The following is a 13034-nucleotide window of genomic DNA, read 5'->3' on the forward strand; positions in this document are numbered from 1 at the left end:
TTACAGATATATCTTTTTCAGTCTTTATTTTATAATTATTGTTTGGCATATATGATGTAAATTGATAAAAGAATAAATACTGTGCGAGCCATGGCTGTACAGTGTACAATTTGCTGACTCAGGCATCATATATAATGCTATTTCTACAGTATATGTCAAGCTTTCTATTCTACTGTGAACAAATATAAATAAATATGAATGTTACAATTAATTAATTAATAAGTAAAAAAATGTCTATAAACGTGGCGATTACCTAAATTGTCAAAGTTACGGCTCGGTTATAGCCATATATATAGTAATTGTAATCAGCATTTAATTATTTCACATTTATTCTATTGTTGTATACTATTTATACTAAACACACATTTTTAGTATATAATAAAAATAATATCCTCTCTAACATAGGATCCGTACAAATAAAATATGCATACGATAAGTAAGAAAATATAACTCGAACGGTATACGTGAACACTTTAATACACATCAATATAGTTTGAACATATAATGCGTGGCATCGTCGACGTCACATGATCGCCGCGTGTGACCAAATACTATTCTTGCAAGAGCAACAAGAAAGTTCTAATTCCTTATTTATTTCATTTTTAGGAATATTGAACTTCGATTGCGTGTAAATGAATCATTGAAACATTTAATTGTATCTACGTTTTTTGGTTGAAATAACGTGATTCAAATGTGTTGGCACTGCAATTGTTATAGCCTTTTGAGCTCAATCACGGTTAACCGTATACTCGTAGTTCGTACCCGAAAGTTAAAAAAGGCGCCAAATAAATTGTTTAGTGTCGATAAAAATAGCTAAACATATAGTCAAATTCCGTGGCACCGTTTGCCTGTCAACTGTCAAAAAAATTATCAATCGTTTTGTTAATAGAGTTGCTAAAGGTGAATCGATTATTCGGATGTTCATAACTCTCGCATAAAAAAATATGATGACGTTAAAAAAAACCCAAATAAGGCTATTATTTGATGATAAACATAAAATGGTAGTGCTTGATGCTTAAACAAGACAACCAGTTTATCTATGTTTAATGATTAGCATATTACTGCAATACTTAAAACAAATCTGTCTTTGTGCCACGCAATGCATCCTGATGAGTCAGTCAAAAACCAGGTAGACGTGACTCATAATAATAACCTTATCTTAGATCTGAATGCGCAACCGTCTTAGACCTGCACGGCTTCCCTCATAAAGAAGGTACCCGACGTGACTCATTAAATTTAACTTGTATTGACCAAAATTACTATGTTAAAATTGATTGAATTATTAAAATATATGGTAATTTAGTACTAATCCAGATTATATCTAAAACTTATAATAGATTATGCGATATCTTAATCATGGATATAACGTATGATATTTATACAAAATAATGTGTGTGTAGTGTTTTTACTTTCTTGCTCTTAAGTCCATAGAAAAATGACTTTTATCGACCACTTGTCAGCTTATCTGCCCATCACTAGTAAACCAGTTTCAAAATGTCATTGACTTCGGTGGTAGGAGTTAGTCGTCTGCAATTTCGTAATGCATTTAAAATGAACTCGTAGCAAACACTCCGTTATTCGCCTCGAGCTATCGAACAAATTTAGCACTACATTAACATTTAAATAGTATTAGATTTGTTATATCGTCGCGAGAGTTAACACGTAAAAATGGTGATTGAAAAAATTTGCTGCCTCGGCGCTGGCTACGTTGGAGGCCCAACTTGCAGTGTGATTGCGTGGAAATGTCCCGATATTAAAGTAACTGTATGTGACAAAAGTATTGAACGTATTAACCAGTGGAATTCTGACAAATTACCGATCTACGAGCCGGGTCTTGACGAAGTTGTAAAAGAGTGCAGAGGAAAGAACTTGTTCTTTTCTACTGATATTGCAAATAGCATCCAAGAGGCTGACTTGATATTTATTTCTGTAAATACTCCGACTAAAACCATAGGCAATGGCAAGGGTAGAGCCGCTGATTTGAAGTATATTGAGGGCGCGGCTCGAATGATAGCCGATTTAGCCACCAGTAACAAAATTGTGGTTGAAAAGAGTACGGTACCAGTAAAGGCTGCTGAGATTATTATGAAAATACTTCGTGCTAACACAAAACCTGGGGTAGAGTATCAAATTCTGTCTAACCCAGAGTTTCTTGCAGAAGGCACTGCTATTGTAGATTTAGTTGAATCTGAGAGGGTGCTAATTGGTGGTGAAGACACTCCAGAAGGTCAGAAAGCTGTTCAGGCACTTTGTTGGGTGTATGAACATTGGATCCCAGCCAAGAATATTCTTACTACAAACACATGGAGCTCTGAGCTATCAAAATTAGCTGCTAATGCATTTTTAGCTCAAAGAATATCTAGTATTAATTCTCTATCTGCTGTGTGTGAAGCTACTGGTGCTGATGTATCTGAAGTAGCAAGAGCAGTTGGCCGTGACTCAAGAATCGGTCCAAAGTTCCTAGAAGCATCTATCGGCTTTGGTGGTAGTTGTTTCCAAAAAGATATACTTAACTTAATATACTTATCAGAATGCTTAAACCTGCCAGAAGTTGCTGCTTATTGGCAGCAAGTTGTTAGCTTTAACGATTACCAGAAAAACCGTTTTACAAGAAAAGTTATTGAGTCACTTTTTAACACTGTCTCAGACAAGAAAATTGCTATTCTTGGCTTTTCATTCAAGAAAAATACAGGTGATACAAGAGAATCACCAGCTATTTGTGTATCAAAGACATTGTTAGATGAGGGAGCTAAACTACATATCTACGATCCTAAGGTGGAAACTGACCAAATATACTATGAGTTGACTCATCCGCAAGTAACAAATGAGCCAGAAGTTGCAAGGAAAAATATAGAGATACACAGCTCTGCCTATTCAGCCGTAACGGGTGCTCATGCTATCGTTCTATGTACTGAATGGGATGAATTCAAAGAATTAGACTTCAAAAAAATATACAATGTAATGATGAAGCCGGCCTACATTTTTGATGGACGGAAGATCTTAGATCATGAGGCATTAATAAACATTGGTTTCCATGTGCAAACAATTGGCAAGCGTTTGTCGAGAACAAGCAGTATTAGAGCTCAAGGCAGTCAGACGTTACCTTAGAGTAAGTATTTTTATGTGTATATCTAATATATGAATTTAAGAATAAAATTTTACTAACTTTATTAGCAATGAATTTATTGCTCTTACTTTTTTTGCACAAGAAACATTTTTAACATTATTTACATGAAAACTGTTAGGCACTATTATTGAATATAAAAATAATTCTAAGAAAATATCTTAAGGGAGTTTAAGTAATAAAATATACTGTGTAAACTCTACATAACAACACTCAAGGAATTGTGCTTATTTTAATGATACAAATAATTGTTGTTACATGGAAAGGAGAACATCTATTAGAATATGTATATTTTAGACTGGTGTTAGTAATGACATAAGAAAATTCTTATTTAAACTCTATTGAATATCTTCTGACTTTTGCTGCACCTGTAAGTTTGTGAGCAACTAAGAATGTGATACGATAGAGATATCCATGACTCCTACTAATAACAGAACTCTGGTGTAATCGAAACAACGGATTTCTTACAAAGTTCAGTACATATCATGTAGACAGTTGAGTTTATTACGGGCTAGAATAATAAAGCAAAAAGAATGTACACGGTTGGTAACTTAAAAAATACTTTTAATTTTTGTATTGTTATTGATGATGTGTGTAATGTAGAATGTATAGAATACCAGCAAAACCAACTAAAGCCAAGGGGGTTTGTTGTTTAATCAAGGGATGATACATGGAGTTTACACTGTATATATATATAGTCACTGCAATTAGTTAAAAATGCTGTTAATTTCAGAGGTATTTTAACCATATTATTATGCCCTAGAAACATTGTTTGTCCCTATTCTCATTTAATGTAAAGCCTTTTTGTCAGTTTAAAATAAATAGCAATAAAATTATATTTGTAACGATTTGTTTTAATGTAAACTTTTAAAATAACACAAATATTGATCACAATTATGTGCCCAGCAATAAAGATGATATAATTTTATTGGTAACGATTTAGAAATACGTCGCCCGAATTGGGGGTTGCTAGTGGGAGGGGGGGTTTAGGAGGGTTAGAGTTATTACCCCCAACCACTTCCACGCGCCGGAAACCACGCAAGTTATTTTTAAAAAATCTAACCTAACCAAACCTAACAATAGATAATAATAGGTTTTTTGGACAGCTCCGGCGCTACGGGAAATGCAGCCCCTCCACCCTTGCGTACCATCGTATTTTAAATCCGTAGACCGTAGAGCAGCCCCCAAACCCCCAAGCCCCAGCCGCTGTAACAAAGCACAAATTACTTAGTAGGGTTTCAATCAAGGTCCCCCGAGATACCTTTATGATCAGTATCAACAAATTCATGCGACTTATTTCTAAATCCAACCCTACAATTTGTACCTTTAACGCTGGCAGCATTTCCTCGCTGTTTAGTTATTCGTTGAACGAGGAAAGCACCAGCTCTACTATCTACCAGGCGCTAAGTTATATCTAAATTTGCGCCTGCACTTGAACCCTACGGCGTAAGAGTTTCAACTCCAAAGGGAACAAAATCGAAGAAGACTCTTATTTTAGGTAGAATATAATAATATATATATATATATATATATATATATAATTTTTGATATAACTTCAATCAACCTTCAAAGAAAAAGATATCACTGTTATGTTAGTTTATGCAATGAATTATCATATTCATGACATTGTTAACGCTTTCTTGGTTTCAATTTCATTACACGTCTAGTCCCGTTTGTTTTTATATGTAGTAAATAATGTTTTAGTGTTGCCAAATCCTATAGAATGTTTTCCCTAGGACTAACTTTAAATACCCCTAAATATCGATTAAAACACCTAGATTTTATGTACACTTGATTTGAGAGGTTATTATGCATTGAAAATACATTCAAGGAATATCAAATCGATCTTGGTGTATTACAGCTATTTAATATTTCAGTTATAGCTACGCTTAGAGTTTATGTTTAGTTCAGTTAGATTAGGTTCTTTAAACTGTGTAGCATTGTACATTTTTCATAGTACACCAATCCCCTCAAGAACATCTGAATCACCCTAAGTTTGGGGAAAAACCGTTCCCCCCCCCCTGTGTGGGGGAAGTCGCGCGCTTGTCAATCCATACGTTTATGATAGGATATTTGTTTCAAATGTAATCAAATGGATGAAAAAAACCATAGCTAGTCTATATCTATGCTAATATAACGTATAAAGTTCGTGAGATTGTAGGGGATAATCTCTAAATTTAACCGATAATTCTCTATAGATCGCCAAGTTATTTAGTTTTTAACTGCTTGTTGTAATACTTTCTCGTGGTACCTGGGATTTGCTGCCTCAGAAACGGTCGAACGAACCTTCGAACCTTAATGAGATCTAGAACTTGATAATGACTACAAATGTCTGTTTATTCGCGGTTAACTAAAAAACACTGTACCATGAGGAATGTTACAGTATATATTTTTTCAAGGTTTACGAGTCATGGCTGCCTGTGCAGTTCGGGTTGCTAACGTAACTCGCCTGACGAACGCATACGGTGAACATATGTTGTAGTTAGACAACAAAAGTCTGTTCACGTGCATCCGGCTAGGGACTTCCGTCTACTGTATACAGTATTATATCAATAAAACTTCTTCAGATTTCTGATTGCTTCATGATCATTTGTCAATTTAATAGGCAAGTAGGTGATCAGCCTTCTGTGCCTGACACACGCCGTCGACTTTTTGGGTCTAAGGCAAGCCGGTTTCCTCACGATGTTTTCCTTCACTGTTCGTGCGAATGTTGCCAAAAGGGACCAGCCTTTAAAAAAAATAAAGATTTTTTATTTGTACATTTGTAATCATTATTACTATTAAATATAATTATTTTTATGGCACTAGGGATCCCAGCTTCGCTGATAAAAACGTGGAATCCTTGAAACTTACAAAAAATATTAAATAATTAATTAATTTCTATTTATAAGTTTGATTATCATTATTATTACTATGGTTAAGAAAATTGTAAATACTGTATATTTGTTTAATTAAAAAAAAATCATAAATCATAGACCCATATTTTCCCGACGTGGTGGCAATTTGACAGTTAAGTTATTCAACAATTGATTGATATTATTTGTAATTTGAATTTTAGTTTATCATTAATTTGAAAATTTACTTACTTTCGATAACAATTTCTCAGTAATTTTTCTTAAAACTAAGCATTTAAGGTTCTTAGTGAACAATTGCCAATGTAAAGTTCGAGGGTTGCAGAAGAATTTTAGAAAGGCTAGGGGATATCAGAAAAATGGTTGGGAACTGCCACCACCACACACATGGTATCACACCATAAAAGCTCGATGTCAAAATAGTGTGAAAGCGTCATGTAACGTCCCTCGATTTAATGTCAAACCCTAAAACGTCGAAATTACTTTGCTTTGGTTTATCTTGTCTTCCATACATTCTACATTACAATCCACCCTCAATAACAACAATAATAAAATTATAAAAAGTACTTTTTAAATTTTCGACATCACTTAAAATTGCGGAGTTGTGTACGTCCTTGTACTAGCCCGTAATAACTTACTGTCTACCTCGTCCGTACCAAACTTTTTAAGTAATCCGCTGTTTGCTTGCCACGTCAAATTTAATAAAATATGTAAATAAATACAACAAAAACAGTCAAAAACCGTTTACGGCAAATAACTCGTTTAGAACAACACCAGTTATATTGACCAAAATCAAAAGTCCCGGCTGAATTATTTGTATTAGGTACTTAATAACGTCATCGGCTGTCACGACTATCGGTTTTTACGACCAAATATGTACTGTAACAGACTATACACATTCAAATAAGAGTTGTTTTTCACGTAATTAGTAACACAAGTCGAAAATAAACTTTTTCTAATACAGTTTTTTCTTCTTTCCATTCAAAGACAACTATTTGTAATACAAAATAAGCACAGGCCGTTGAGTGTCGTTATATAAAGTTAAGACTGTTAATTTGTTACATCAAGCTCTATGGTTTATTGCCAGTGTCTAAATTATTTTCAAATAAAATATTTATTGAAGAAATTATTTAACATGCAACGATTTCCGTGTATCTTAATTATCAAAACGTGCAATTATTCATTTCATCAGTCGTGACGCCTCAAGGCAATCCAGGGACCTTCACGCTGCGTTTTTCTTAAAATTGTACGTAATTCAATGGCATTTCACACGTGTCGCGTTCGAAGCGCGTCTGCTGGAGGCCTACGAACTCAACGTTAAATGCGAACAAAGAAAGTCTATTGGATTACACTCGGGGACGAGAGCCCCACGCCACTAAACCAAAACTGTTCTAACGATAAAATTAAAATTAATTTAAGTTCTTTGGGTACCTTTACTATATTACGCTCCTTTGAATTTCGGAAATTCCTTCTATTACACCCAGGATTTATTAGGACCTTCGCCACAAAGTTATTGCATACCCTCCCGTCTTTGATAAGTCTTCTATATAAACCTGATATCTTTTTCATCTAAAATCGTGGCTTTTTGTCTCAAGTTTATATTGCTTTTTGTTTTTGTAATTTCCCCAATTTCTTTGAACTATGTATCAAATAGTGACAATTGACAGTTTCTATACAGTTTTGTTTTTCGAATACTATTTGAATTATGTATAAATGGAGTGCTTCTGAAGATTTCCGTCCAAAAATCTAGCGTTATATTACTGTACGAGTTAAATTCGATCGCGGTTGTTGTAGATATGTTGAAATATATGTTAAATGAGACTTTGTATGAAGCTGGGTGTCAACTGGCTTTAATCATTTAATACATGAGCTACGACGCTTAACTAACATGGCTTATTTAAGAGTTGTTAAATCTAAGTGACCCTTCAATACAAGTATTCAAACTTTTTCGACAATATCGGAAACAAGAATGTTATATTGCAATGTATGTGCAAAAAATTAAAAGGGGAAATTATTGCTAACATTTGGTTTACACTTCTTATTATTTACTAAAATATATAACTTAACTATGTTAGGTAACATAACTCGCGTCTTTAAGTAATGTTCGTGTCAAGTAAAACGCGGGAAACTGCCGGCTTTTTACCGCCTTTTGTGAGGATGACATTACTCTGTGGTTTAATAGAAGACCATTGACAATAAAAATATGTCACGGCCATCTTGCGCGTTGCATCTAATTTATCTTCATTGTAACTAACTTTTGTCTATTTGCTATAATTCTGTCATCTAAAATATCTATGCGACTGCGTTATTTCTATAGTCTGCTTCCATACATAGACAACACAATTAAAAAAAATAGAATTCTCAGATATGCACAGCGTAGCGCGCATTCCAGTTTTAAAATATAAACAAATTTTATTTACTAATATAGTCATTGGTAATTTTAATAAACATGAATTTAAAAAAAAAAACACGATGATAATCTGTGTTATTTTTTTTATGTATTAGAAAAGCAAACGGGCAGGAGCCTCACCTGATGTTAAGTGATAGCGCCACCCATGGACTTTGCCAGAAAGTTTGCAAGTTGCCGGTCTTTTAAGAATTGGTACGTTCTTTTCTTAAAGGACAATAAGTCGAATTTAGGAAATATTTTATTTACGCCTTAAGAAACGCTCAGTTGTGAAACGATGGACGCGTAGATACGGATGGTATTATGTATTCTGCTTTGTCGTTTGATGATGAAACTCAAGTGCAGGTATTAGTATGAATACCTCCTATGAACGTTGGATATTCTACTCTTTATCCCTTATTGTGAATCTGTTTCACTGATTCTCTGATTTGCTTATACCTACCTCAAGAATTTATTATAAATATCAATCGCTATGTCGCAGAATTTATACTTTTTATAATGGCTAGGTTAACAACTCATATTGTAGATTTGCCATTAAAGTAAGTATCGCATGGAATTTAGTATCTGGTATCCTGTGCTTCGGTTTTGGGTTAAATATATATATATATATATGTGTGTGTATTACTACCCGCGAACTTCGTTTCTCCTTACTGTTATTTTACTTAGCCTACCTTTTCAGTACATCCCGACATGGAACATTTTGCCGTACTATCCCAGAGACTGTTCGGTTTTCCGAAATGAAAACTTTTTAGGGTTTTCTGTGAATGTTTCTCTATATAAACCTCAGAAGTGAAATCATAATTTATCAAACAAATAAAAAAAGGGTTTGATCGCAGAGATTTTTTTTTCTATGCAGTTAGCAATTGCTCCTACGGTGATGGCCAGCGTCGTGAGGAAACCGGCATCTCAAACCCAAAAACCATTGACACGTGACAGGCCGACCTTGTGAAATAAAAACAAGTCGGAGTAACGAATAGTTTTGGCCTTTTATAGCGCCATTTGATTTATAATATTTACGTGGAATTTTTATTTTTAAATTAATTTTGATCAAACAATAAACGCCGATATCTAAATTGTAATTTCAAATTTACAACTGTAGTAAAAATCGTATTATGATTGTTATCAATTAATGTGTTTTAATGTTTCCTGTGGTGATAAGCTATCAATATTTAGTACCGCGGATTCTTTGTAGTTCACACTAGTAATAGTTAGTTTATAAAAAACACACCTTCAGTCATATTAATTATCATATCATGATAATAACATGAGCCTACCATGTACCATAAGCTTGGGCTTCTTTAATTGAGTTGAGGTGCTGAGAGATTAGGTTCCTAAATTCAATATAACAAATTCGTACCATGTCCGCCTATAAACTGAAACGTATTGTAATCGGAAGAACGATGATGATATTTAATTTTTATTAAGTATACCGGCAAGGTTCTAGAGCATTAAACAAGACAGTGGGGGAAAGTTTGCGCACCACCGCCCGCCGCCCCCTTCCAGTGATACCTAAAAATCGCTTCTGCGCAGGCAAGGACATTTGTTCAAGATGTTTGCCGGTATCTATACTTTGACACAAAAACGTTAAAACAAAATGTTTCGATAAAAAAAAACTTTTTTAGAATCGCTTTTCCATTTGACGTCAAGACGTTCATGATATTTTTCATTCAAATTGCATGAAAGAAATCTGATTATCGCTGATGTCACGTGGAAGTATTATTATTATTCTAGACCTAAGCCAGGCAGTGGTTAGACTGGTTTTACCTTTATGTTGGAGTAAGAGCAGCACCTTCCTCCACAGTAACTGTACATACGATTTTGTTTTTAATACTTTAACTGGCATCACCAATGGCACACAAGGCTATTTGACAAGATTTTAAAAATAACTTCAAATTATTTATTAGTGCCTATAGAATCTATACATGTTTAATTTTAATAGATTAAGTTTATATATATAAATATTGGCATCCCGCCAAAACGATTCTCTAGACAAGATGGCGTCGCATATGACAGTAAACACGTGAACAAACGTCAAGTTTTTAATGTGTTAATTATCATACTTGAAATTATACACATATTTATTTCAAATACAATCTCCGAAAAAAATAATCCAAGATAGTGTAAGGATTAGACAGGCGACGATTATTATTTATTGGCGAATAAAAAACAATATTTATTGATGAATTACTGAATCGATATTTCGATTATCTATCAGCAGACATAGATTACAAACCCTTTTGACGAGTCTTAGGGTAATGAAAACTAGATTCAAGAGACTTATTCTTTAAATAAAGTGACTGAAATGCGCAATATTAAATATTTGATTACTAAGTCTTTATATCAACTATTACCGAAGTTAAGTTTCATAAAGTATTAATAATTGTGTCTAAGGCATGCCGGTTTCCGCACGTTGTTTTCCTTCAGCGTTCGAGCGAATATTAAATGTACATATAGAAAGCCAACCTGCCTGCCAACCTTTTTCCTTTATTACGCATGACAGCGCTTAAGACGAAATTGTAATTTGATATACGAAATAGAATATTTTGCTAAGTCCAACATACATATATTAATTATTCATACAGAGAGCTCCTTTCCAACATACATATATTAAGTAATAAAATATTTTTGTTTCAGCTTGTGAAATCACGAAAACATCTTCGTACTACTGAAATAAGCATTCACCATTCAAGCTGAGACGTTAAGATATCTGTGGTTCAATTTACGGTAAAACTTTGATAGTCTGTGTGGAAAACGAACACATTTTCCGGCTATATTAACTCATATTACAAATTCAGTTCAGAAATTAATTATATTATGGAACTTTCCAGTAGACATGAATATGTCAAAAATTAGACAATTAAAGCAATAATTAATATAAGTGTATCTCCTGACGCAAACGGGGATCTTATATCTGTCGTAGGTTTTAAATCATTGGATCGGTGATACGTTTTTTTAGTTATTAAGTTTACTATACTTAAATATATATATGTAACTTTGTGTCAAATGTATTAAAACAAAACGTCATCGAATACATTTATTATTAATTATTAATAAAATGTAATAAAAATAAGTATTATTTTAACTTGACCGGCCTTTTTTTATTTATTTAAACAAAGATTGGTCGATGTAAGCTTTAGTTTAAGACGCTTAAAAGTATTAATTAATTGGAAAAACAGTTCCGGGAATAAACATATAAGTGCGATTCAAATTTGTGTCGTTACTATAAACTCTTCAGTAGCTTATAAGGTTTGGTTATACAGCGGACGGGGCGGGACCAAACCACTAGTAAATACCAAGATAGGTGATTCAATAAATACAGAGAATCAGAGAAAAGTTTTTATAATCATAACTAATTAATCATGCTACATGTCAAAGTCCGAATTGACATCTTATTTGCATTTGACTGATACTTAAGAAATGGCGCATTTAATAGGTTGACAATTCCATAAGCATTTTTATATATAATCTTACATTTTACTACGCACGACGAGATAAATTAAGAAATCCACATAATATTTGGTTCCTTCAAATGCTGGTTGAGGAATCTTCATATTTATTTTTATCCATTTAACATTACTTAAACATTACTACATTTTTTTACATTAAATATGTATATTGACTGGTCGTATCAAAGGACGCATTAAATTTTTTTTACAAACTTTTTTCACATATACGAATGACATTTAAAAAAAGTCAATATTCAACCTTGTATATCGAATGCATTTATGTTAATTATGATTTTACAGATAATTTTCTGAATTACATTTGTATTTTATTTGTCACGAATATATAAATGTCATTTTACAGGTTGCAGATGCAACAATTTAGCTACAATTAAGGTATAATCAAATTACACAAATATTTTAAACTGTATTTTATTAAAAATTATTTACAAAATACTTTGTTTTAATTCTTTCCGACTGTCCGATTATAAATGTCCGTGTCTAATTCACTTCCTATTCAAGTTTGAGATTTATGCTTGTCTATCCTAACTAATGTTTTGGCGGGAATCTGCCTAGGATTACCAGTTATCACTTTACTTTAGGTGATCCTCATTTGTCCTAACAGTATTTATTATTTATTAAAAGCAATTAATTGTGCATATGAAACATCTCAATTTATCAAAGTTTAAAATTACGTGCATCTTACTTAATATTGGAGATAAAAATGTTTTTCAAGAATTACATGAACATTCTATCCCCATTTTACACAGATTAGGCTATACAGACCATGAATGGCATTTTTAAATTCAGAGTGACATTCAGAAACGAGATTTGGCGCGAAGTATGTCAAAAGTATAAATTTTTGACGTATGGAATGCAGACGTATTGCCAAGCGGGATTAATCGTGCTATATGACAACCGGAGTTTGATTTGGAGGCTAACCTGAGCTACAGACCTCGAAAAGAACGTTTAACAAAGGCTTCTCTGCTAGGCATAAGTGGTTTAATTTGGGAACTGAATTTTAGCGAAATAATCGATATTCACCCATGTTATATTTGTTAAATAAAATTTGTCCTACTAGGTTTCAATATTTAATAATATATAGTAATTAACATCCACTTTCAACAGTGCCTTTGAAATGATTTGACTTTGACTGTGAATTTAAATCCGACGCCAAGAAACCAATATCCAGTTCGACCCCTAATCGT

At 33.2% G+C, this 13034-nt stretch overlaps 1 protein-coding gene across 1 annotated transcript; it reads left to right on the top strand.

Moving 5' to 3' along the window:
- The first annotated feature begins 1428 nt into the window (after window positions 1-1428).
- LOC123718099 (UDP-glucose 6-dehydrogenase) lies at window positions 1429-12280 on the top strand. Its single transcript, XM_045674482.1, has 2 exons — window positions 1429-3109; window positions 11018-12280. The coding sequence occupies exon 1, from the start codon at window positions 1669-1671 to the stop codon at window positions 3106-3108; it is 1440 nt and encodes a 479-aa protein (XP_045530438.1). The 5' UTR covers window positions 1429-1668; the 3' UTR covers window position 3109; window positions 11018-12280.
- The last annotated feature ends 754 nt before the right edge of the window (window positions 12281-13034 follow it).

This window comes from Pieris brassicae, chromosome 14 (genome assembly GCF_905147105.1).
Source record: "Pieris brassicae chromosome 14, ilPieBrab1.1, whole genome shotgun sequence".
Taxonomy (NCBI): Eukaryota; Metazoa; Arthropoda; class Insecta; order Lepidoptera; family Pieridae; genus Pieris; species Pieris brassicae.

What these genes read in the sequence shown, in the direction of transcription:
- LOC123718099 (XM_045674482.1), top strand. Translation starts at nt 1,669, where the DNA reads ATGGTGATTGAAAAAATTTGCTGCCTCGGCGCTGGCTACGTTGGAGGC.